The 27,717-nt window shown below is 41.0% G+C and overlaps 2 protein-coding genes and 1 long non-coding RNA gene across 3 annotated transcripts in view; 2 read left to right on the top strand and 1 right to left on the bottom strand.

The window, feature by feature from the left end:
• LOC308097945 overlaps positions 1 to 27,717 on the bottom strand; it is a 435,438-nt gene that overhangs the window by 327,902 nt on the left and 79,819 nt on the right. The window lies entirely within an intron of this gene.
• The window catches only part of LOC308097939 (actin, cytoplasmic-like), a gene marked incomplete at its 5' end in the record, with an annotated part of 85,754 nt that continues 73,665 nt past the window's right edge, over positions 15,629 to 27,717 (top strand). The window contains 2 exons of the mRNA XM_080446100.1: positions 15,629 to 15,709; positions 16,953 to 17,116. Coding sequence (XP_080302226.1) covers positions 17,006 to 17,116 — 111 coding nt within the window. The remainder of the gene's footprint in view (positions 15,710 to 16,952; positions 17,117 to 27,717) is intronic.
• LOC308098613 (actin, cytoplasmic-like) lies at positions 17,908 to 23,484 on the top strand (the record flags this gene model as incomplete). Its single annotated transcript, XM_080447022.1, has 7 exons — positions 17,908 to 18,028; positions 18,218 to 18,331; positions 20,708 to 20,792; positions 20,919 to 21,098; positions 21,519 to 21,707; positions 22,112 to 22,320; positions 23,341 to 23,484. Exons 1-7 carry the CDS (start codon positions 17,918 to 17,920, stop codon positions 23,482 to 23,484), a joined length of 1,032 nt encoding a protein of 343 aa, XP_080303148.1. The 5' UTR covers positions 17,908 to 17,917.

Raw genomic sequence — 27,717 nt, forward strand, 5'->3', positions numbered from 1 at the left:
GAGACTTCTTGTGCACATGCTCAGTAGGGTCCTCTCTCTGCCTATGGAAGGATAGAATGATCATTTCATCTCAGCAGAAGTTTTAAACAAAAAACTTTTTGAGGTGTAAATGTAATTTTTTGAGTGTACGGTATGTTCCTTCTGCTGTCTAAAGATAAGATGTCAGCTAATTTAAACTTGGATGAATTGTATCTCTATGTTATTGGTCACAAATTAACGTCAGCAGCCTATGCTAGTATAGGTGTTTCTAGATAAAATATGGGATTTTATCATGGTTGCCCCATCGGGGGCAATTGTCAATTGTAACAATGTGTTTTCAATGCAAGCAGATTTTTTGTCTGGGATTTCATACTTTTATGTTAGTAAATGAACATATTTCACTAAATGTCACAACATTTCAAAGTAAAAATACATTTAAACTAGAAAAAGTGCTCCTCGGAGCACAAGTCTCCGCCAGGTCAGGTAGGTTATTATGGCCTCCTGGTGGCGCTATAATAAGCCAATGTGAAAAGGGTGCCATTTATTCCTAGGCTGTGCACGGCAATCGGACACTCAATGCATGATTTGAGGCATTTTGTTCTAAAAATGTGTTTTGTTAAATTTGACCTGCTGGTGGCGCTATAACAGGCCAATGTTAAAAGGGTGGCATTTGTTCCTCAACGTAGTGCAAATGTGCATTCAAAGTTTCACCACAATCGGACGCTGCGTTCATGATTTGCGGCATTTTGTTCAAAACGGGCCACTCCTGCAAACATTACATGTCAATGTTAGCCAATCAGGATGGAATATGAAAAATCAAACAGACCCGTCTTGATCACATGACTATAGAGATCATGTGTACCTATTTGCGTGAAATTTGGATAAAATCTGAAGGCTTAATATCAAAAAAATTGTTTTACATAAGTCTGCCTCCTGGTGGCGCTATAAAAGGCAAATGTGAAAAATGCTGGGCAACGGTTTTCCTTGGCCTCTAGAGAGTGTGCATACAAAGTTTTACACTGATCGGTGCAGTTATAGGTAAAAACACGAATCGGCCTGTTACAGCACCACCATGAGGCTGATTTGAACATTTTCAAATGGCATTTCTTCCTCGGCCTAATGGGAATGTGTGAGCAAAATTTCACGGAAATTGCATGCTGTGTTCATGATTTGAGGCATTTTGTTCGAAACGAGTACTCCTGCAAACTTTGAAAGCCAATTTTTGCCAATTAGGATGGAATATGAAAAATCTGAAATGAGCCGTTTCTTTTAATGACTATAGAGATACTGTGTAGCGATTTTTGGCCAAAATCTGTAGGAGTACTGTCCAAAAATGTGTTTTGCACAAATCGGCCTCCTGGTGGCGCTATAAAAGGCTCATGTGAAAAGTTTGGAGCAGAGGTTCTGGCATCCAGGGAGTGTGTGTGCACAGTTTCGCTGCGATCAAGCCAACGGTGCCAGGGATTAGCTGTCCACAAAATGACAGAATGACACACACGCGGACACACGGACACACGGACACACGGACGGACGGACAGGGGGTAAAACATACTCACTCGCCATGCCTTTCGGCGTGGCGGAGACAATAAAAAATAGACATAGATTTGAAAAAAACAAATTGAAAAATAAAATCATTCGAATAAAAATACAAAATAATTGTAATTATGTATATAAAACATTCGTAAGTAAAACTGTTAAATTATAAAAAAATACATATTACTTAGTGATGTGCTTTTATTTGAGATAAAGTGTATTAATATGACTTATTTTTACAGTGTTACAATTGCCCCCAACTACTGTTACAACTGCCCCCGTCATGGGGGCAATTGTAACACTGTGACTCATTGCATTCAAATTAATATTTTAGTCTGGTCCTTATTAGTGAAAGCTTAAATTTTGTATTATTAATTAGGGCACATATATATGTTTCTTATAGCAAAAGATGAGTAGGATATTTCAAGTAGTCTGTGAATTATGAAGGCAAATACAAAAAGTTACTTTTGTCCCCAGTCTCCCCCTACACACGTATGGGTTCCGATGCTATTGTAAACAATGGGGTGTATCTGTTCTTGAGTGATACCACTGGTTCCCTCCACTTCTCCTCTCATACAAAACGGCACATTTCGTGTTTTTAACCTCTAGGCCTGACCATTCTAGAAACGTATCTGTCCTGGTGAGCATGGTCTTAATGGTGCTCTCTTCCCTAGAGGCTAATGAAATGTCATCTGCATAGCCCTGTACAGGGTTGGGGGAGTCAGGGGGGGGCGTCAGGGGGGCGCGGCTGTTGGATTCTACCGGTGAGTAATGCTTGCTTGTGTGGTATATTGGTCCTTATTTGCTTATATTTTAACAGTATGCAAGTCAAAACGTATAAAGAAATGATACTGAAGATATTTTACTAAAGTAGGAAGAATCATGAATGTGTTGTGAGCCAGCCTGGCGTTTGCATATACAGGGACTCTGCCCTGGTGTGGAATGCAATCTACATCTCCATTGTTTAACCTGGAGACACCAGGTCTAGGCTTCCTGGCATTCAGCTGCTAATCAGATAGAGGCACTGATCAAAGAGCTTGGTCAACAGGTGGAGGCTCTCATTGACCCCCACCCCACATGAACCGCCTGCATTCTAATGTCAGCTACCTACAGTATAAAGAGTGACTGTAAGTGACTAGTTAGAGAGTACTGTCTACACACGCCGTGAGGCTGCTGGGGAGGACAGGGGCTCCTGCCCCTGGTTCTCATACTATGCTGTTGTACTTGAATGCTGAATAAACCACTGAATGATTGGAAACCTGGAAAGCTGACGTCTCTTCTTCACCTTATTACAACCAACCAGCCTGCTAGCACGCAGTTTACTGCCTCAAATACACGACACTTGTACACAAGCTTGATCGTCGCGATCAGGCACATAGTCCATAGAAGTTGCAAATGCATCTCAAATCTGCACCTACTTCTACATTAACGGTGGTAGTTACAACGGGTGTGGTTGTTAATATGTTATACAAACAACATTGACAGTGTACATCAACCAGCTGTCTCTCGACTCTCACTCACGCACGCACACACACGCACACACGATCATCAACCTCACAGCTGAATGTGTGTAATGAGGAGCCAGAGGAGGTGAGCATGTCGGCATGGAGTTAGGCCTTCTGAAGTTGAAGAAAACACCTGCCATACTTGTATAAGAGTGGATGAAATTCTTTTTTGCAAGCTTCTCATGAATTTCAGTTACATTCGCCTATAAAAAGGATTTTAGCATTTGACCTTATTGATCGCAACCTCCTTAAGTATAAGCTTCATCAAATTGGGGTAAATGGAAAGTTCTATCAAGCTATTTCCTCTCTATACAGGCAACCTGTTGCCTGTGTGAAAGTGAATGATTATTTCACAGAATGTTTTTTTATTCCCTCTAGTGTTAAACAAGGGGATGTTTTGTCACCAACTTTATTTGCTGTTTTCATTAATGATTTGGCCAGAGAGGTAAAACAACTGGGGAAAGGGGTACCATGTGGTCATGTATTTGTAGATTATGCGGACGATATTATTTTACTTTCAGTAAGTGAAGAATATTTACAAAAAATGTTGATTTTGTTAATGAATGGTGCAAGAAGTGGAGAATGTGTATTAATCAAAAGAAAACACAAGTAATGCATTTTAGAAATCCAGGTACAGAAATAAATAGTTTCAAGTTTTGTGTTGGTGGCAAACAACTGGAGTTTACAGATAATGGCCCTCATTTATCAACGCAGCTTATAAACCGGCTTATATTTTTCCATATATTCGGCCGTACACCAACGTCGAAGTCACATTTATCAACGAATCCTACACAGCTGAGCCTACATTTGGTCCCAGGCTTGATAAATGTCACGGCTGGAACCTAGCGTCATTTAAATAACACGCCCTTAAATATTCTCAAAACGCCCCGATTTTACGACATGAAGAAGGACCAGAATACAACCAAAGACATCAAAAGCCAATGAGAAAGAGTTTCCCCCGCCTGCCTCGCCACACACGCACACGCACACGCCCCCCTCTCTCTCTCTCTCTCTCTCTCTCTCTCTCTCTCTCTCTCTCTCTCTCTCTCTCTCTCTCACACACACACACACACACACACGCCCGCCCAGCTGTGTTTTTCATGTATTGTAATCCGTACCGTAGCGGTACAATCTTTGTCACGTAGGCTTGTAGCCTACATGAATGACATATTATGATACCAATCACATCGCCATGAATGGAATACGTTTGTATATTAATTTATTTAACCCATACCGAGCAGTGCACAAGCAGTCATGTAGGATATTCCCCGTGAGACTCGGACGGGCGGCAGTGGTTTCGGTCCGTCCCGTTAATAAGAGATTGGAGCGTCGGGTTTATATCCTTAACCCATCCAGGTTGTAGTCTTCAAAACTCTCTATGACATAACTCCATAACATAGGACAAGCTACTGTAAGTTTGTACACCTCACTGTCCATGAAAAGATCGTCGGCAGTCCCGACCGCGGGACTCCCGAGTCCCGACGCAAAAGCGCTCGTATATTTTGAAAATAGCAGATCTACAAGCTCACAACGCGTCGCGATGCGACCCGTTTTTGAGCTTGCAGATCTGCTATTTTAAAATAGCCAATGCAACTGAATGACTGTTAAAGCAGTTTGTTTAAATTACTTTATAAAATGTTATATTTTCACAGGGATTAATTATTAGTGTGTAGATATACATTTAGGAGTGGATTATGTGTCCAGATGCCTGTCAGACAGTCAGACAGTGCTGCTCCGCAGGTCTAGAATGGAATAAACGGGCGCAGCCAACGTCAACAACTGGTCTCGACCAGACGTGAGATCTCAGCGTATGGTAGGATGAAGCCCACGTCAGGATATATTGATAAATGCCGAAAGGTGCGGTGATATCGCCCTACGCCCATTATTTGGGCTGCACCGCGTTGATAAATGAGGGCCAATAAGTACAAGTCCCTTGGTTTGTTTCTAGATGAAAATATGTACTTTTTTTCACGGCGTATCTGCCCTAGCAGATTCTGCCGGCAGGGCATTGGGAGGCCTAATAGGCAAAACCAAAATGTTGAGGGACATGGGCTATTTTTTACGTACTCTAAATTGTATGAAACATGAGTATGTCCTATTTTAGATTATATTTCGGCGGTGTGGGGGTACAAAAGGTTTCAGTTAAATGAAAGTGTCCAGAATCGGGCAATTCGATTATTTTTGGGACTACACAAATATGCACCAATCCCAGCATTTAATGGAGATACGGGGTTGGACTCCTGTGAAATTAGATGGAAGGCCAGCATGGTGAGTCTCTGGAACAGGTTGCTGGGTTTACCACCCAACAGGGTGGCAAGTCACATTTTTTATTGGGATCTGTCTGGTGAAGGGGAATGGGTCTCTGAAATCTTTGATGTATTGCGGGAATGTGGTTTGGAAGATCATTATTTCCAAAGAACAACTGTGAATGAGTTTAAAAACAGAATCCGTGCAAAATGCATGCAAACTTTTGGCAAAAGCCAAAATTAAGAACTTATTGTCTTTTAAAAAAAGATTATAAATGTGAAAAATATGTTTTGTATAATTTGGCTAAAAATCAGAGGTCACTTTGTGCACAGATAAGATTTGGCATTCTGCCATTACATATCGAAAAACAGGAAGATATAGGGGCGTAGCTGAGGAGGATAGAATATGTGAATACTGTGATTTGAATCAGGTGGAGAATGAAATCCATTTTATTTTATTTGTCCTTTGTATAATGATCTGAGAGAAACATTGTTCACACCCCTGATCTAAACCTGATAGATTAAGAGAATGGTGCTTTAATTTAATGTTTTTTTCATCCTATTTCTGCATTTTCAGAATATCTTTGTAAAGCGTGGGATAGGAGGAGAAGGGTGACTTGAAACAGATTCATTTTTCATTTTTATTAACTTTATGTATTCAGTACAGGTATATGAATGTATGTACTGTATGTGGTATGAGTTGCTGCTGGTTGGGTATACACTGGTATGTTTATTTTGTTTTTGTTTTAAATTTACTGATAATCTCATGTGGGATGGGTCAAGTAATTGTCCGGACACGGAAATAAAACATTCATTCATAATAAATCTAATCATAATCATACATGATTGTGTGTGTGTGTGTGTGTGTGTGTGTGTGTGTGTGTGTGTGTGTGTGTGTGTGTGTGTGTGTGTGTGTGTGTGTGTGTGTGTGTGTGTGTGTGAGCGCGCGCGCGAGCGTGCATGTGCATGTGCATGTGCATGTGCATGTGCATGTGCATGTGCATGTGCATGTGCATGTGCATGTGCATGTGCATGCATATGAGGAGACTGGAAGAAGTGCATGCCCTGCAGGTCTCTGCTCTTGGCTGTGAAAGAACAACAGCGCTACCGACAGGTCAGAGTATGACATGACACCTTATAGAAACTAAGTTAGGATGATAAGTTATCATCCTATTGATTATGTAGGTTATGTCACATGCACAAAGGAACAACATATATTGGCCTACAACTGGCTGGTACAGTCATAGATATATATATAAAGGCTAGATGGCTCAAGGGGGCGTCGCAAGCGTAGCTCAACCGCGGCCATCTTGCGACAGTCATTCATAACATTATGTCTATGGTGCATGTACTATTGAAATAACCATAGCGTGCTCAATTTTCATCAGATTTTCAAACGGTTTGGTGTGTTGTAAACACCAAAGATGTAGTTATGATACTGCATACTTATAATTATAATCATGTTTTTTTTTTTATAACATTAAGTGTGCAGTATCATAACTACATCTTTGGTGTTTACAACACACCAAACCGTTTGAAAATCGGATGAAAATTGAGCACGCTATGGTTATTTCAATTGTACATGCACCATAGACATAAAGTTATGAATGACTGTCGCAAGATGGCCGCCATGTGGCAACGTCGTACTCCATTGGCCAGCAGCGCGGGTGAGTCATCTAGCCTTTATATATATCTATGGGTACAGTGGTCATGCTTGGAATGCCACGGGATAAGGAGAGTGTGTAAATCTGACATGGGAGATGACCTCAAGAGTCGCCTGTTCGTGGCTACAATGGACTCCATTGTAGCCACGAACAGGCGACGAACAGGCAGGTATGTCTCAGCCCCATACAGCCTGTATGGGGCTGAGACATGAACCCTCACAACACATTAGGAAAAGGCTCTGGATGGTGTCTACACAAGAATGCTATGAATGGCACTTGATATCATATGGGCAGACCATATCAATAACGTGGACCTTTATGGAGGCCTCCCACAGGTCACGGACAAGGTCAGAGAGGGAAGGATGAGGCTGGCAGGGCACTACTTCAGGCACACAGAACTGGCAGCGAGCAAACTGACACTGTGGGAGCCAACCCAAGGCGCTAGGCTAGACCGCTAGAGCATAGCAGTGGTGGCCATTTTGTGGTTTCAAAGGTAGAAAGCCCATACATTTTTTTCCATATAGATTTCCGAAAATAATTATATTAATTATTTTAAGCGTGGAACCAAGACATCCAGGCTCCTGGTGAATCATGACCATGAAACATTTGATTATGTCTCAAACGATATTTGAAAACAGCAAAACAGTTATAAGTTTGCCTTTTTGCAGTTTTCAAATCGTTTTGAGAGCTGCACCACCTATGTAGACACACTGCAGCGCGACTGCGCCGCTAACAACACTAACAAAACAGCTCAAGACCTTGATGCTAGACAGGAGGGTGTGGAGGGCAGCGATTTAGGAGTCCTGAGTTGGTGTCGGCTAGTCTGCATCGCATCGCACAGTGGTTATGGCATTCATATTTGTGTAGCAGGTCCAATAGAAGAGAGATGTTGACATTTTGTGTGTGTGTGTGTGTGTGTGTGTGTGTGTGTGTGTGTGCGTGTGCGTGCGTGCGTGCGTGCGTGCGTGCGTGTGGCAAGGGAGAGGGAGGAGGAGGTGGGGAGGGAGGGAGGGGAGGGGAGGGGAGAGGAGAGAGGTGCCTATAAATTCCCCCAGGAGAGGGGAATTCCTATGGCTATAGCAGCCTTAACTGTTATAAGCTTTATCAAAAAGCAAATGTTTTAGTCTAGTGGTCTTAAACATAGAGAGGTCTGCCTCATGGACCAAACCTGGAAGAAGGTTCCACAGTTGAGGAGCCTGATATTTTTGCTCTGCCTCCCTTTGATGAGTAGAATGGGTGAGTGACAGCTATCCTGCATCCTAGGTAAAGTTTACATTCTTATTTAAGCTGTGTCTTTGCCATGGATACCTCCTACAGTATGTACAGTAGGTAGCATGTTTAGGAACTACAGTATGGTCTCTCGTTTACCATGGAAATTTGAGGCAACACACTGTGTTAAATCTTACATAGGTCACTTGATGTTACCTTCATACATTGTCTCAATTCATGTATACACATATTATACATTATGTGTATGAAGTTGTTTGCTTCTTTTGTATGTTTGTGTATGCACAGCTACATCTTTGTTTGCGTATATGTGTAAAAAGTAAAACAATGAGAGTACTGTAAAAGTTATGCTTCAACATGAAGAAAAATATCCTAAAGTCACTGGTTTGATGCTCACCTGTGACAAAAAGTAACCACTCATGTGTTCAAAAATGTTAATTTAAACATAATTTAAAAGGTGAAAAACCTGGTGAAATTGTTGTTTTACTTGCGTTGATACACAGTAGTCTGTAATTCATTAATGAAGGGATCAGGATGAATGACCTATTTTGTATAATACAAGTGTCAGATTTGTTTTGACAGCAAAATTATGAAACCAGTTTTTTGTTGTGATGTTTATAAAATATGGGTGTGATTCAGACACCATTGCCCTTTTTGTAACTTGCAGTTGAGCTTGAGCCTCTAGAAAAATCTTGAACAAAATGTGAAAGATTGGAATAATTTTTAAACATTTTAACAACACAAATCATTTATGGGGGACCTTGCCCAAACTGTTTTCTGATGAAGGTCCTTGGCCTAATACATATTGATGTTGGGGTCCTTGACATGAAAAGCTTTGAGAACCACTGCTTAAGGTCATCATTTTGGCACTTGCACAGGAACCTCGGCCTCCACATGCTAACACAGAGCCTACCCTTTCCCTTTATTGTACCATGTTTTTTTGATTTTGGGGGGGCTTTTTTGCCTTTATTTATAGTTTTCAGTAGAGACAGACAGGAAACAGGGAGAGAGAGATGGAGAGAGACATCCAGACTTGTACCATGTTGACGACAACAGAATGTGGACCATGTGGAAACTGACCATGTGCAATTTTCAAATAGATTATAACTGATTCCCACCGTAACAGTATGCAACTCAAGGCCACTTCTGTCGGCAAGCCTGCCTTGTTTTCAATGGCAACATTTGTGTTGAGTCAACATGTTCTGCAGGGCTCAATTCCTTTGGCATTAACATATTACGGAAAAGGTATTGAGTGGTCCGCAGCCGCAGGTCCACATTGTAAGGATGCCCCCTGGCGTCTTTTACATATGGGCTGGTGGGGAAGCTGATCCCACTGTGGTTATGCCCAAAGATTCCCCCAAAGAAAGTTGTTTCTATTAGTTTGCCTTAAAATCCAGCATACAGACTTCATTTTGGTTTATTTTAGTTTGTCTAAGCATACAAATAGTGAAAGTTGGAGCACTACTTAATTTCGGTTTCTTTCTATATTAGTTTGGCTAAATCAGGCCTACTGCCTAAATCCAGCATGCAAATAGTGAAATGAGGATCACTCATTCATTTTGTTTTCTATTTATATTAGTTTGGCTAAATCAAGCATACAAATAATGAAAAGAGGAATGCTTATTTCTTTACAAATTATTTCTTATACAAATTATGAAATTGGAGGACTTCATCATTTTGGTTTCATAATTAGTTTGCCTAAATCCAGCATACATTCTTTCGGTTTGTATTCATGTGCTCTGGCACGCATTCATGAGTGTCTAAACTTAAACTTGGCAGTGGTTCAACTCATTGCAGTGTAGCAAACAATTTACTTTCATTTTTTCTCTCTCTCTCTCTCTCTCTCTCTCTCTCTCTCTCTCTCTCTCTCTCTCTCTCTCTTTCCCTCTCAGGACTCAAAATGAGTGCCATTAATGATCTGCATTTGTATGATTATTAATATTTTTTGATTGACGTTGGGTGAACTGCTTCCTGCATTTTAGCTGTTAAACATATTACATTTAGTCTTCTTTTTTCTTTTCATGTATAGCCCATTTAATGGGCATTTAAAAATTGAAATTTCACTTTTTATTATGGTATGATACATTTTTGTTTGGCTAAATCCAGCATACAAATAGTGAAACGAGGAGCATTTATTTATTTTATTTTATATAGTTTGGCTAAGTCCACCATACAAATAATGAGATTGGAGCACCTCTTATTTTCGGTTTCTATATTAATTTGCCTAAGGCCAGCATACAAACACGGAAACTGGATTTCTTTGCACTGGCATTCATTAATCTGTAATGGTATGAGTGTGTCAACTTGGCAGTGTTACAGCTTTTACTTGAATGATGAGTTGAAAGTGATACTTTCTCTGTTCAAAAGGAAGAGACCTTAAGGTCCTTGGTCAACCTGCATGTCCTTTTACTCTCCCGCATACACTCTTTTGCTTTCTATTCTAAGAAAGAAAGAAAGAAAGAATTCATGTGCTCTGGCACGCATTCATGAGTGTAAGCATAAACTTGGCAGTGGTTCAACTCATTGCAGTGTAGCAAACAATTTACTTACATTTTACTCTCTCTCTCTCTGAGTAAAAATGAGTTCAAAATCAATCATTAACAGCATTTGTATGATATATATTTTGAGGTTCTGAGAAGTGCCTTTTACCAAACTAATGTGAAATATGAGCAGATTGATCACTCAGTCATTTCTGTGGGCTGGCTATTTCTTAAATTTGGAATCCATCAAATCAATGTTTTGATTTGGACCCCAATAACACATCATAGCTGGACTGATAGTAGAAATCCCTCCCTGGCACCCCTATCAGTGTTTCGCCTTAAAGTGAAACAATGCAGTGGCACACCTTTTTTGTTCAGTGGCTGCCCTTTTGGCCAACGTCAGTTGTCATGGGAGGAGGTGGACTAGTTTTTATCCTTTATTCTAGCAGGGGAAGATCCGCTGCAACCAATTCCCTATGGACAAAATATGTTTCGGGGTGTAAGTAATACAGTAGGCCCACTCATTTCGGAAATCAGTTACGAGCCAAAAGTATGGAATATCAAAAAACTGTTTGATGCTCTTTGTCACATCACTCTTGAGATCATTTGTGCCATTTGTGCCACAAACAGTCAGTGACATCATTAGCACTTGTGACGGCCCCATGGGCCATGAGTTGTTAGACAAATTTTAGGGATGCAAAGTCTGACGTAGATCAGTTCAGGGGTGTCCGAGATTAGCTGCGCACAGAGGGATACACGGACAGATGAGAAAACAATGTTGTCACCTCCCGGTCTGGCTTCAAAACATGGTTTTCTCCCACATGGGCTCTAATGACTGACTTTCATCTGTGGTTCAGTGTGTTAAAATAAGAGGGTGGGGCTACTGAAGAAGATTAAGAGGCTTGATTTAAGCCTTGTTATGGTTCACATACTACATTAACTTACAAGTAGACACATACAGTATACACATACACAGGGAGAGAATAAAGCCCAAAGTCAGACTTACAAACATCTTTTTGGTCTTTGAAATGCAGCTGGAGCTGTATTTTTATTCCCATACTGGTTTGTTGCAGTTGGCCATTGTCACAGACGAAGAGGTGCTGTGTATGAGAAATGGCTAATTCTCAAAAAGGATTCACAGTTCAGGAGATGATTGAAATGGTAAAATCAGTTGACACAGAGAGGGCAGATATTTATATTCAGCATCCAAATTGTGAGAGTGGTGACAGTACAAGTGACAGTGGAGATGAGGAGATGGTGGACATAGGTCATAGCTCTGAGCTCTGTTCCATATCCATAAACCCCATAGAAATATGTGAAAACTCATGGTCATGGAGTTGCATTTGTCATATTTTCTCCACTAATAACAACAGGTTGCCAGTCACGATATAATCAACAAACCAAGGACACCACACATCACTCTATATGCATCGATTAGCAAAGAGTTCAGCACCACTGCCGATGGACAGTGACAGGCCATGCATGCAGTGACCCAGCACCATGCCTTTTATGGGGATAAATGTACCCAAGAGAGAAAAGCAGCATGTAGTTAAAGGAGTACAGTTCACCCAAAGAATTACTTATTTTTTATCAATTACACACACCATGAAGCCTTGAATTCATGGATTTTTTTTTTTTTTGTCGTATTCCTAAGCGAATAAATTGACGATCGGGTCATCGGTTAACTCATTCAGTGCCAAACGTATTTCTGGCTTTATCATCCCTGTGCTAAAGGCCAAAAATACATTGTAAAAAAAAGGGCTTAGGAAGCGAGATACAGCCTTTTTCAGTAAGAAGTTAAACAAGAAGTGAATGGAGCAGCAAATCTTCAAATCATGATATCTTGGGTTCAGAATAAAAAAAAAGTTAAAGTTTAAAAAAATATATATTTTAAATTGTTTTATTATTAATTTTTATGACGTCGGTGACGTCATTGGCACTCTGGGCTTATGAATAACGTGACGTCGGCAACGTCAATGGCACTGAACAGGAGACTCAGAAGGAGACTCAATCAAATTATTGCCCTAGGAATGTGACAAAAACAAATGATCTCCATGAATTCAAGGCTTATGGGGTGTGTAATTGATAGAAAATAAGTAATTTTTGGGGTGAACTACTCCTTTAAGCCTTGCAAAGACGTCACCAAATAAAAGTCATCTTTATACTCGATACACTAAAAGTTGTTGTTCCTGCTCAACCTAATCCATGCTGTAGTTTGACACGGTCCTTGTTTTTATTCCATCATTGTCCATAGAACAGTACTTAAACAGTAAAGTATAATCCAAATGAAACGGGTGAACAAAGTGCCAAGCACTTTGTCTTACTGTTAATGTCCCACTTAGTATCTCGTATCTCAAGCCAGACAACTCTCTTCCACAATTTCCAAATGCTAGACTCTGTATGACTCCGCCTCAAACACATTGTAACAGGAAGCTGTCATCTGTTTGTCATTTCCGTTTACTTTTTTAATTATATTTTTGATGGGATTTTCTTCCTTTATTTGGATAGTAGAGTAGAGAGTAACAGGAAACAGGGAGAGAGAGACGGGGAGGGACACGCAAGGTTGTTGGGCTCTGGAATCAAACCTGCAACTCGCTGTCAGGCTGCATTAGAGCCTATAGTATGCGCCTTATCCAATAGACTATTTTAAAATAGCCAATCGGCAAACTAGAGTTATTTACGTGACTGCAAAGGTAAAACAGAAGTAGGCTGGAGGGGCTCATTTTGCTTCTGATATGCAGACTGTTGCGGGCCAACAGTCTGTCTCGAGACTAGAGATGTCCTGTTCAACAAGCAGCTGAGTGTTCTCCATTGTGTCATAGGCCTCATTAAACAGCGGTGTCAATAACACCCACGGTAGTGTTGACATACAATGAATTAATTTCTCTTTCGAAACAGAGTACAACCCTTGACAACGAGTGATAGAGAGACAACACACAGTATAGGCTACAGTACATACAGTAGAGACTTTATTATTTTTATTTTTAAAATGTACATTGAAAAGGCATAAATAGACAGACAGACAACCCACAACACAGCAGCCATCACATACTATATATAATCATAATGAAAACTAAAACCGTTCCCCTTATATTGCTATAGGCCTAATACATACTTGGGCCACCTACTGTACAGGTGCCAATTCAGTTTTTCCTTTTTCCTGTGCCGTCTCACGCAGGTCTTGCATGAATCCAGGGTGAGCCACTATGCGCCTTACGCGTAACGTAAAGTATAAGTATGTAGTACATTATGTAGTATACTTACAGGCTCCTACTGTATGTAGCCTACTATGTACATACATACTATGTACATACATACTATATGGTATATATACAGTATGTGCTGCAGACAGGTGGGGAGTACTGGACCCTAACAGTCTAACATGTTGTGCTTTACAGCAGATCAGGCCATTTCAAAGAAACTCCTTCACACAACTGAAATTGAAAGTATGTAGCTTGACAGCCTTGTTACAATGCTCTCTTGTGTTTATCTTATTACTAGAGAATGCGGATTCAATGCTGGTTGTTGAAACAGACTATGTATGTTTAGTATGTGACATTGCCAACTACATGATGTGTTTTGATGTGTTGAAATCTGGTGTGAACTCAAGGTCAGACGAATTTTCATAGAAACATCCAACAATATACTGCAACAACTGTTTTAATGCATGAGGGCTGTTTTCTATATGGCACCCATTTGTATCTCCAGGCAGGGCCGGAGATTGTGTGTGTGTGTGTGTGTGTGTGTGTGTGTGTGTGTGTGTGTGTGTGTGTGTGTGTGTGTGTGTGTGTGTGTGTGTGTGTGTGTGTGTGTGTGTGTGTGTGTGTGTGTGTGTGTGTGTGTGTGTGTGTGTGTGTGTGTGTGTGTGCGCGTGCGTGCGTGTGTGTGTGTGACGGCCCATTATTCTGACTTCCCGTTGGTCGGACTGGCCCCATTATAACTAGCCCTAACCCTAACCTCACACTAACCTAATGGTCGGAATAATGGGATGTCGGAATTATGAGCTCTCCAGCCCAGGCCAGGAAGATGCAAGAGATGCAACAAAAGAGTCCCACTATCAACAGGTACTGTTCCGTAAAGCATTGGTTCTCAAAGTGGGGTCCGGGGACCCCCAGGGGTACTTGAGGGGGTTCCAGGGGGTACCCAGCAAAATGTATATAATATAGCATCACAATAATTATGAACTTTTATACTTTGGCTATTAAAAAATAGCAGATCTACAAGCTCATAGCGCGGCACCAAGTGCCGCACTATGAGCTTGTAGATCTGCTATTTTTGAAAAATCGTGAAAATGTGTGCAAATCTTTGAATATATATATTTTTAAAGCGAACATTTGTAACTCAAATCTTTGCTTCTGGGGGTCCCTGGAACAAAATTTAGATGGGGGTCCGCGGCCAAATACAAATCATTTTGGGGGTCCTTGACATGAAAAAGTTTGAGAACCGCTGCCGTAAAGACCTTTGGAGTTTGTTAGTCACAGATGTTCTATCAAATAGAACCGTTGTCGATAAAATAAAATACAAATGCTTTGTGGCAGAGGTGGCCTAAAGGTTAGAGGAACGCCCTCGTTGCCGGAAGGTTGCCGGTTCAAATCCCCGGACTGGCAGGAAAAAAATCTGGGTTGGGAAGTGAATGTTCACCACTTCCCCAACACCGCTGAAGTGCCCTTGAGCAAGGCACTGAACCCCAACTGCTCCAGTGGAGCTGCTTAGTGGCCAACAGCATAAGACTGTGGTTGTACTAGTCAGCTCCCAGGTTTTAATGTGTCTGTCTGTCTGTGTGTTTCTATGTGCAGGGCGTTGCTGAAAATGAGCACTTGTGCTCAGCTACTACCCTGGGTAAATAAAGAACCAAAAAAACAAAACAAAATGTACAATAACAATTTATTGGATTCTGTATTTTGACTTTTTTTTTATGTTGGGGGTGTGGTTCAGTTCTCTAGCTTTGAGGTTGGCAGGGTATATAAACATGTGCAGCCCAGGTAGAAATTGAGTTAAAGACATTTGCTTCATCAGGTCCAGAGCACAAACAAGGACAGCTTGTTTTACCTTCAGAAACTGGCAAAAGATAAAACGTAAGTATGTTTACTTTGATGGATTGATTTCAGATCATGTGTATGTATATGTATATGTGTATATGTATATGTATATGTATATGTATATGTATATGTATATGTATATGTATATGTATATGTATATGTATATGTATATGTATATATATGTATTTATACATACCGTACATGTACAGTATATGCTACATACTGTATTATGTACATGACAATGTACCCAGTCGTTTGTTGATGACCCAATAGGATCTTGCCATTTGTAAGTCACTCTGGATGAGTCTGTTAAATGTCTAAATTGTACATGTAAATTGAGGTGCAGAGTCACCAACAATGAATCTAAGCTCCAATGATATCTTCTGATTATTAGATACCTACTGTATGGATATTATGCCATCAATATTCTCCATGCAACATGGCACACAACACGTTTTGGGGATACAAGCATTTAACCATTGTCACATGTGGGCTAGAATGCATTTAAAAACTGCACTCGCTGTCCTTCTAAAAACATGCTAAAATTGATTTTCCAACTTAGTTGAGTTGGTTTTACAGACAAGATAATCATGTTGATTTAGGAAACTATTTCTTTGGTGAGTGGGGATATTTCGAAGAGGGGGGAATCATTTTTATAATTCCCTATGTGACATGAGGCAAATCAAAATGGCTTGTCGTTGAATATATCTGAAGTATCCAGTCCACAACAACGTGGGTTGTCATATGTAACTTGTTTTCTGTTGTAGCCACACCAAATTATGAATAAAATACTGAAAAAGTGAAATTCTCATGTTTGGCAAAAGTGTTGAAAGTGTAGCAATTCTAACAATTATCTATGTGTATTGAAATGGTATCCACCTCAAGATCCATACTAGGCCCCCTCCTTTTCCCCTCGAATTATATTTTCGCCTAACACCGTTGCTAACATGCTCACCTCTTTATTCCACACAGCTGTGAGGTTGTTGTTTTGTATCATTCCTTATGACGGATCTCTTAATGTGCACCAATCTCAAACCTTTTCTTATCTGACACTTTGACAGCGCAGCCTCTGCTTCACTTGTCATGCACGAGCAGGGATCACCAGCAGATCTTTAATGTTGCCTATACTAGTTTGTGTCATTTCAAGTGTGCCTGGGTCACTTAGAAATTGGACCAATCGTCATTGGTCAGCCACAAACATGAATTAACATTATTATTTTTAATTTTGGTGGTCCAGTTGGATGGAAAGATTTTTTTAAGATATGCTATCCACTTACAGTATATACCAACAATCCTTTAGGTGGAATAGAAGAACATATCCTTGTGTCAAACATGGTTGCACTTGTGGTTGATAACGGCTCTGCGATGAGCAAAGCAGGGTTTGCTAGTGATGACACACCTCGTGTTGACTTCCCCACCATCGTTGGACGGCCCAGATATCAGGTTCATAACCACACACACAGCACACACGCGCGCACGTGCGCACGTACTGTATAAACACACACACACACACACACACACACACACACACACACACACACACACACACACACACACACACACACACACACACACACACACACACACACACACACACACACACACACACACACACACACACACACACACACACACACACACACACACACACACACACACACACACACACCAAGGTTATAATAGTTTGGGATTTTGCATTTTAGTTTAGTTTTAGTTTGTTTTGAATATTTATTTTCCTAATTCAGGTAGTTTTAATTTCTAGTTTTTAGAGCGGATTTGCTAGTTTTTATTAGTTTAGAAAATACTAATAGTTTTAGCTAGTTTATATGTGTTTTAGTGTTAGTTTTATTTATTTTTTATACTTTGAGTTATTTGTCAGGTGCAGGATTGAAAAGGTAAGTATTGTGTAATAAAAACTTTTATTACACAATTTTTGTCTTCTTACACAACGCGTTTTGTCTTCTTTTTTTAATTGTAGTTTATATTTAGGCACATGCACATGCACATGCACATGCACATGCACATGCACATGCACATGCACATGCACATGCACATGCACATGCACATGCACATGCACATGCACATGCACATGCACACACCTGTTTTTTTATTCTATATCAGCAAATTATTAGAATACCCCAGCGTTCTACATCTGACAAGGACACCATGTGAATTGTGTTTCAAGAATGTATTTAGAGTGATAGTGTTTATGTATCTTGTTTCTCTCCTCAGGAAGTGGTAGAGATGGAAGACAAGTGCTATATAGGAGATGCGGCCCAGTCAATGAGGGGGATCCTCAGCCTCACTAATCCCTTCACACATGGCATCATAACCAACTGGGATGACATGGAGAAGGTAGGAACACAGAAATACATTCACATGTGCTGGCTACCCAGTATAACCAATCAGTGGTCACTAAGCCCTAAACTCAAGACTCTCAGAGTCTTGAGTTTCATCAAGTTTCATCAACACCACAAGCTTTCATACTGTTTCATAAAAAAGTTTTTTTTTTGTGCCAATTTGCCAATTTTATCTTTTGGATAGATCTGGCACCACACCTTCTATAATGAGCTTCGCGTGCAGGCCCCTGAAGAGCATCCACTTCTGCTGACTGAGGCTCCTCTCAACCCTAAGAAGCACAGGGAGAAAATGGTGCAGGTGAAGGACAAACATACTATTTCTTTCTCTCTCATTCACATAATATATTAATTATTATTGACTTGTCCTTGAGCCAGAAACATGGCCCCTACTGTTCCTCCTCACTCAATGCACTGTACAGTACACATCAAAATCCAAAGTCAATTCTGAGAGCATGGCAATGGACATAAGGGACCACTGTTATACTCTGGGTTATTTTTAAGCGGTTGCTGCTTCGGCATGTGACTTTGTGTGTATGTACTGTATGTTTGTAGGCTATATCTGTATGTATCATCCGCAGCTGATTGCAACACAAACCTGCAACTCATTAACACAAACAGGAGGCACAGCACAGCACTCACATACGAACCACTTAAAAAGACAATAAGGTAACATAAGGCAGTAGCGAGTCAGTAATAAGGCAGCATACGCAGTAGGGAGTGATAAGGCAGCAAGGCAGTAGGGATTCAGTAATAATGGAGCAAAAGGCTGTACTGAATCAGTAACAAGAACAACTGTGATAACGGTCTGAAGACAGGGCGGTCCCTCGACCAGGCCAGGGAGCGATGGACAGACTCGGGTCAGGCACCGTTGGATGCGCCTCGCCAGCCAGGATCCCTGTCCCGGTATGCCCCCCCTCTCGTTCGGGAGCTATCAACGCTTTAAGTCAAAAAGCGCAGATCGACGAGCACCTGCCAGCGAACGCCGTCTGTGTCCGCTCTGAGCAGCCCTCTGGCCGACCACTGTGGGCCAGATTATATGGTAGCACACTAGCATTGCTACACTATATTGTAGCTGTCCAACTCCATTTTCAGCTTTTTTAAAAAAATATATAAATCAACGCTATTGAACACCCTTTATGTCTGTGTAAAAAAATAAATAAATGAAAAGTATTAAAAAGCGCTTCTGACAAAACCTCCCAACTCCATTGGATCCTCAAACTGTACGTCAAACCATGCAACTCCCCCCCTCTCCTGTCCTGCTGCTGTTCCACAGCACAGCGCACTGCGCAGTGAGTGCACACAGACAGAGGAGGAGCAGCACATAAACAAACTAAACGGCAGGGTTTTTCCCCTCGTAGTCTGTTCAAACTATGCAGTGTACCTGTTTATCAAACTTAGCACTGACGCTAATGTTATGAAAATTCTATTCTATTTCTAAAATCTATGAAGTGTTTAATGAGGAGAGCAATGTGACAAGAAATGAGTTCATAGAATTTCTCTCGCTAGTTCTACTCAAACTCCAACTCTGTCAACCCCTCTTTGCAGAAGTTATTGTAATATTTAAAGTCCCGTTTATTATAGGCCTATATAATAAGTGTCATGAAGCATCAGGGCATTAATTCACACGTTGTGATGCATTGTGAGCTTGGAGATCCATTGTTAGCTTTTAGGAATTTAGCCCCATTTGAAACCTCTCCCTCAGCAGCAACTGGAGCTATTGTCAGCTGTTTGGACTCCTAACTCCACTTGAGCTATATTTCTCTTCGGACAAAACTCCTAACTAAGTGTTGATAATATAATCAGGGGTAGGGCTCGATAAGCATAATGCTTCTCCCTGTCCCCTTTTCCAGTTTCTTGGACACTACCATATATACGAACTTGTGCCCTGGACCTCCTTATTTCTTTTTTTTTGTGATTCAATTTGCACAAATTGTACTTGTATATATGTACCCTTTTCTGTTGTCCAAAAGAGCTGGAAATAAACATACTGAACTGAACTGAACAGAAATAATTACACATACAAGTATCTGACAATATATAAAGTCACTAACTTTGATGAGGCAGTATTGCTTTGTTTTTAAAATATAAGGTTTTCTTCGTTTCCTGAAAAACTTATATTTTGTTTTTTCATTTACTGAAAAATTAGCGTTTTGGAGTTTGCTGGTTGCTGCTGGACAGCAGAGATATGCTAAAGCTATACAAGAACACATACCTGAGATACACAAAGTTTCTGAAGGCCTGCAGACGATCTTCCGACATCTCATGACACCGTTGCTGTTATTATCCTGTTCAGTGAAATGTTTGTTTTTTTTACTTCACGACACTCTGTCTGCCATATCGAAATCTGTAACACGCCCCTCCAGAGCATGGGCAGTTGGGAAGAGATAGCAAACCAATCATCAAAAAGTCCTGCGAAACGCCCACATTTTGAAGAAACTTCCTTTTTTTAAATGTACAACTGTTACCCCAGTCAATAAGGCAGTATGAGCCGGTCAGCAATAAGGCAGCATAAGGCAGTAGGGAGTCAGTATAAGGGAGCATAAGACAGTAGGGAGTCAATAATAAGTTAACATAAGGCAGTAGGGAGTCGGTAACTCATGACTTATTATTGACTTATTACAGTCACTCAATTTAAGTAAAACAAAAAGTATTAATAAAAAATGTCATCATCTAGATCATGTTTGAGACCTTCGACTCCCCTGCCATGTATCTGGCCACCCAAGCAGTTATGTCTCTCTATGCCTCTGGTCGGACCACTGGTAAGTGTTATTATACTATTCAGCAAATGTAACCAAATTGACCCGTAATTTGTGTCAGATACAGTGCTGTGGAGATGCACTGGTCTCTGTGGCCCCAGTAACTAATTGAACTTCTTGTTTCTCCAGGTATTGTGATGGACTCTGGTGATGGTGGGACCCATGCAGTGCCCATCTACGATGGCTACGCTCTGCCTCATGCCATCGTTAGACTGGAATGGGCAGGCAGGGACCTCACTGATTATATGATGAAAATGCTGAGAGACAGAGGCTATGGTTTCGCCAGAGGCTATGGTTTCACCACTCCTGGTACGTATTATTCAGAGGCATAAGGTGGGAATTAATGCTGTATTTGCTAACTTTTGTGTGGAAGGAAAAAGTAAAACTTGAGATTGATTAGGAATATATTAATTTTATATTAATATTGGCTTATGGGTGGATGGTGTATGGTGGTTGGGCGTCTGGATTTGATCGGCCAACAAATGTCGTAACGTGATATTCGGATTTGACTGGCCAAGCTTCACATGATGTAGCTGAAAGCAGGCTGAAAATCGAGATATTCAGGCCACGTAGCAGCCTGAACATCCAGTATTTCTAAAAGGCTTGTAGTGGCTATTTTGTATCTGATAATAATCAGTACGATCCGACCTATTTCATCCACCCCCCCTGCACCATTCATTGGAGATTGCGAGAATCTAAATAATTCTGAAACCCCTCCCTCTTGTACAGCGGAGCGTGAGATTGTGCGCAACATGAAGGAGGAACTATGCTATGTGGCATTGGACTTTGAACAGGAGATGAAGAGCAGTTCCAACTCTTCCTCACTGGAGAAGAACTACGACTATACACTGCCTGATGGTCACGTGATCACCATTGGCAACGAGAGTTTCCGCTGCCCAGAGATGCTCTTCCAGCCCGGTTAGTAGTACAGTATAACCACTACCGATGATGGTACAGTATTAATATGGGAAGTAATAACAGGAGTGTAGTTCTACATCACTGACTTGAAAACAAGCTATTAAAAGTATAACAATAATCTCTACATCTGCAGCCATTATTTGGGCCAGGATTCTCATGTAATTTGTCATTCAAAGCCTTTCTGTGCATTACTATCTTGATATAGTATATGGATTTGTTTTACTGCAGTTTCTGTCCTTGTTTTGTATCATCAACAGTTATGCACTGTTGGACAATTATGTTTCAGTTCAAATGCACACTGTCACTGTTATTGAACTTTAATATGGATAATCTAACATCTAGTGCAGGCCTATCTAAAGGTTAGATTCTAACCATTACTCTGTGCCTCTGTCTCTCTTACTCAGGAGAGGCATATTCTTTCCTGGGTCCAGGTAAGAATTATGTAGGGATCCATGAGACCATCTACAATAGCATTGTGAAGTGTGACATGGATTTCCATAAGCAACTGTACAACAACATAGTGCTGTCCGGAGGCACCACCATGTTCCCAGGTTTTGCTGACCGCATGCAGAAGGAGATTTCTGCTCTTGTTCCTCCCGCCATCATAACAAAGGTACATGCTGCATGCATACAGTACATACACAAACTTTAGTACACAGAGAACACACCTATTTGATATTGCCTAGGCAGGAGCGGGTGGGCACGCATGCACGCGCGCTGCATGCGTCCCCGATCCGTGCGCGCAAAGCGAATAAATAAGAGAAGAGAATGGAAGAGAAGAGAGAGAGAGAAGAGAATACATTTGTGGTTTTGGGCGGATTTTGGGCGTTTTGGGGTGTTTTTTTGTTACTTTATTTCGGTTCTAGGTTTTAGGGTTAGGGTTATGTTATTTAATTATTATTTTTGCCAGATTTTACAAAAAAAAATTTATAAAAAAATGTATTTTTTTTTGTGCAAAATCGATTGGGTGGGTCAGAAGGAACTTTTTGCTCTTGTTCCTCCCGCCATCAAAACAAGGGTACATGCTGCATGCATACAGTACATACACAAACTTTAGTACACACGGAACACAACAAGCTGAAGTGGGCCTATCCGTAATGTCTCCAGGTAATTTTACATTTAGGTCAATATTAAAGAGCCATACTGGTGGCATAGAATGCTTAGGGCAATTCTCTACAAATCACTGTATACTTGACATAATTGCAAACAGGACTTGCTTGAGATAAGCGATCCAACATGCTCAAAATAACAGTGCAGCTATTCTTTGTCAAAGTTGTTATTGTTGTGTTTTAATGTATTTTAAAGTGCAGATTGATTTGAAAACTCAAGCCAAACATCCATAATTTACTAACCGCACAATTACAGTATGTTTCGTCAACATTAAATAGATGATTCAGGTATGTTGAGTATACAACATGTTTTACTGATTGTAATAAATACAGTACAACCATAAACTACAATAATACATCTAATGCAAAACCTCTTTTGGGACTGGAGCTCCTTATCCAATTGGAACTTTCAAACACAAATTGTGTCTCCTTATTGATCACAAACGGCAAACAAAAGTAAATAATTATTTGTTTCAAGAATACAGTAACAAGCATTAATCTTATGAACTCTCCCTACTCTGCAGATCATTGCTCCTCCTAATAGGAAATACTCTGTGTGGATCGGTGGTTCCATCCTGGCTTCTCTCTCCACCTTCCAGCAGATGTGGATCAGCAAGCAGGAGTATTACGAGACCGGTCCCTCTATCGTCCACCACAAGTGTTTCTAGAGAGACAAACTCTCCACGCATCCCATTCACTGCTTACCAACCAAGGGAAAAGCAAACTTCCGAAGATATACTGTATATTCTGTGAACCCACATGGAATATCGTTTTTTTTTTTTTTTTCTTTGTACAGCATAGATGATGGTAATTAGTATCCATTTCGGGCTGTGAGTGTGATGCAAGGAGTTCACATTCGACCCTGCATGTCATCATGCTTTAATAGGTGGTTTAGGACCTAAAGAAAATAAGCATGTTATTATTAAGTTGATAAGTCAAGATATCACTGATGTCTCTTGTACATAAATGAGGAGAAATAACAGGAGGAAGGTGTGATTCTGAACTGCATGCCCAAAATATGCCAGCAGCAGCAGCACAGCTATAGGATATTTATGTGATACACCTCTCATATCTATGGAAGTTTTTATTGGACTTGATTAGTTGAAAGCCACAAAACACAACTGACAAATGTGTGACTTCATTCACATGTATTTTACTATTTTACTAGTTGATTTGTGTTGTGTAAAGTCATATCCACAAAAATATATTATGTCTTCTTACATTTTTACACTTTTATGGATCCATTTCTGCATGTCGAGTGATATTTGCATTTTTGTGAAAATGTGTCCAATTTGTACCACAGCAATCTGTAAAATTCAGCCCACAAATGCACTTTGTTACTTGCAACCTGCAAAAACTAAATTGACAGATGTATTTAGGCTACTACCCACACATACTGTATATATTATTTTATTTTGTGTTGTGTAAAGTCATATCCACATGTACTATTTATGACAATGTTTATTAAGGTAATAAAATCAAGTCTAAAGTTCGGCAAAAACCCACCCACTCGCATTGAGTTATTTCTTCTGACACCAGTAGGGGTAAAACAGCGAAACTACAGGCCATTCATGTGAACTGTCACTTCCTATATAGACTCAATTTCAAAGGCGGATGCTGGGCCCTTGAGTAGGACTGATCAAATGCTTTGGTTTCCTCCATAGAATTCAGTAATCCCTGAATTCTAGAAAGCTAAACTGCATGCAATAAAAGCATGTTCATGAAATTCTAATTAGCTTAGTCTCTATTCTCATCGTGGTGTCTCACCTTCTGAGAGATGAATGTTACTTCTTTGTGAAAAGTAAAATGATACGTCCTGTATACTGAAGATTCTAAACAATGAAAAGTAAAGGCATACTTTCTACAAAATATATTACAAGACAACTTCAACAGACATCTCATTAAGAAGTGGAGCCACCGTTAACTGATATATTCCTAAACTGTATCTTTACTAATAGGTCACAGTGCGTTGCATTTAGGGGTTATTATTGGCATCTGGGTGTGGGTGGTTTGAAGTCAGGCAAGTCCACTCGCGTCAGCTTTGAATGACCTTAGTGTTTTTTTTAAGAAGAAGAAGAAGAAGATTATCTGGAGGCTTAAACAAACGCAAAAAGAAACTGAGATGACAAAAGTGATTTTCTAACAGATAGTAGATAGTATAGAATGCAGTGCAATGATTGAAATATCAGTGCTTTGCTCTTTCCACTTGAACCCTAGCATCCTTATGGTCCATATTTTGGGGGTAACGTTCACCGGAAATAGCCGATCTACAAGACCATTACCATTACATTTCTACGACACGTTATGAGCTTGTAGATCGGCTATTTTCAGCACACAGCTAAGTATGAATACTTTATTTCGACGCCATCACATTTTACTAAGGAGGAACGCTTCTTAATTGGGTTCACGACCCAAGAAATTCTTCAGCATCGGTGTGGATGTGGATGTACTTCTAGCTTATCTTTGGCTTATTAATTCATAAACAAAGTAAGCAGTGGGTCAAGAAGCCACCAGGCCAAAGCTGAGTGGTTAGTGAGCCTGCCTGGGGAGCCAGAGGCCCTGCTTGTCCCAGGTACGATTCCAGACCAGGGCAGCAATGTGCCGACGTGTCCCTGAGCAAGACTCTTAACCCTTAATCGCTCCCTGAGCTCCGTAGAATCACTGCTCCTAGTAGTTATAGGATGTATAAATGCAGAGGATGAATTTCACGAACGTACTGTGCCAAAAAAGAAGAAAGAATGCTCCAAGAAATATGCTCCACAAAAAATCCAAATCTATGTCAATATATATATATACACACACACCATACAGTGTTGCCCTGTCTGTTTATTATAAGCGACTTTGTGCTTGTTTTTCTGTTGCTTGTAATTATTGGTAGTTGCAGTGTTTTGGCCTTGTTTCTAAAGTGTAGTTGCTTATTTGGGCTTGTTTCCTAATGTTGTTTAAACCAGTGGTTCTCAAACATGTTATTTAAAATTAATGTAATTATCCACGTATCCGCATCTGAAAATATTTTTTTGCCAGGGACCCCTGTACCAGATTTGTGGTGCACGTTGTGAGCTTGTAGATCGGCTATTTTCAAATAACCAACGTATATACTGTAGGTTTAAAGTGCTCATGTGTTAGTCACTTCTTTTGGGCTTGTTTTCAAAGATTGCTTTTTCTATGCAACAATATAATGATGCACACTTTGCAATATGCAGGTTAATCCATATAAATGTTACAGTATGATTGGAGAACCAGTACGATTGAAGAAAGCGCGCTCGTTTTTACCACCCACCCAGCACTAGAGGGAGCCACAAGCCAGGCTTGTGCACAAACATATATGGCCACACACACACACACACACACACACACACACACACACAGTCACACACACAGTCACACACACACACACACACACACACACACACACGCACACACACACGCGCACACACACGCGCACGCGCTCATGCTTTTTTTGGTTTATTGAAAGCAGGACTGTTTAGATACTTTTATTGTGTTCTGGCTTTTGTTTTACTTTCTCCCTGACACACACACACACACACACACACACACACACACACACACACACACACACAGTGATCCATGAAAAGAACTATTCTGTCCCTATCGGTTTACAAATCAAACGGCGCTGAGTCGACTAGTGGAGCGTCGGCCGGTCACCGCGGGCACTCGCGCCTGGAGGCGCGAGGGCGCGCTTCCTCGGCCTCAAGCTCCACTAAGTCGGCGCGCCGTGCGTGTGAACGCGTGTTCAGCGTTCCCCTCATAGATATTATGGTTCCCCTAGCGTAGCTTCCTGGTTGCTATGTGGGGGGGAACAACAAAAGACAAGTCTCCGTCGGCGCATCAAAGCCCCGCCTCTCCGCGCTCTCCTTCTCCTCCTCCTCGGAGGAGGAGAAGGAGAGAAGGAGAGGACGGGACGGGTTATTACGCGAGGAGGAGGAGGAGGAGGAGGCTCCTCTTCCTCGCGAGCCTCGCGTAATAACCCCCCGCCTCGCAGCGCCGTCCTCCTCCTCCTCCTCGCGAGCCTCGCTAATAAACCCTGTCTCGAAAAGCCCCGCCTCGCCCCGAAGGAGCCCCGTGCCTAAAAACGAGCGCTCTGTCTTCAATCGTACTGGTTCTCCAAACGTACTGTGACATAAACACTCACTCTGCTCCTGCTTCTTTGGATCAGATCAGTCAGAGTAGTGGTGTCCAAAGTCCGGCCCGCGGGCCATTTGCGGTCCGAGGACACATTTTATACGGCCCTTGGCTTCATTCCTAAATTGTATTATGAACGGCCCGCCTGCACCTTCAAAAAATAAAAAGATTTATAAAAGTGAAAGTTGCATTTTCCTCCTTTGCCTCAGGATGGTTGCACCTTCTCTAGCTCTTGCTTAACCCTAAAACCGAAATAAAGTAACAATAAAACGCCCAAAATCCGCCTGAAAACCTCAAATTTTTGCCCAAAATCCGCCTATAATCGAAAAAGTTTGAGCGCTCTGCACGCGAGCAAGCTGGCCCTTGGGTGTTTTCATATTTTCAAATTTGGCCCCCTTTGAAAAGAGTTTGGACACCACTGAGTCAGAGCACAATTACAGCCCAGGATATTGAACAACAGTGATATCTTGTGGTCATTCTGTCTAACTTCACCATAGAGTGCTTCTAATCTAAATGGACTCTTTTTCACAGCAGCTGCTTTGACAGGTAGGTAAACACTGTTGAAGGTAATAATAATGGTAATTGTGTGTGTGTGTGTGTGTGTGTGTGTGTGTGTGTGTGTGTGTGTGTGTGTGTGTGTGTGTGTGTGTGTGTGTGTGTGTGTGTGTGTGTGTGTGTGTGTGTGTGTGTGTGTGTGTGTGTGTGTGTGTCTGTGTGTGTGCTTCATGTAGGCGTTTCTGTTTGCCAGCATGAAGATA

The sequence above is a fragment of the Gymnoscopelus braueri genome (assembly GCF_963280865.1).
Source record: "Gymnoscopelus braueri genome assembly, chromosome: 13".
Lineage (NCBI taxonomy): Eukaryota > Metazoa > Chordata > Actinopteri > Myctophiformes > Myctophidae > Gymnoscopelus > Gymnoscopelus braueri.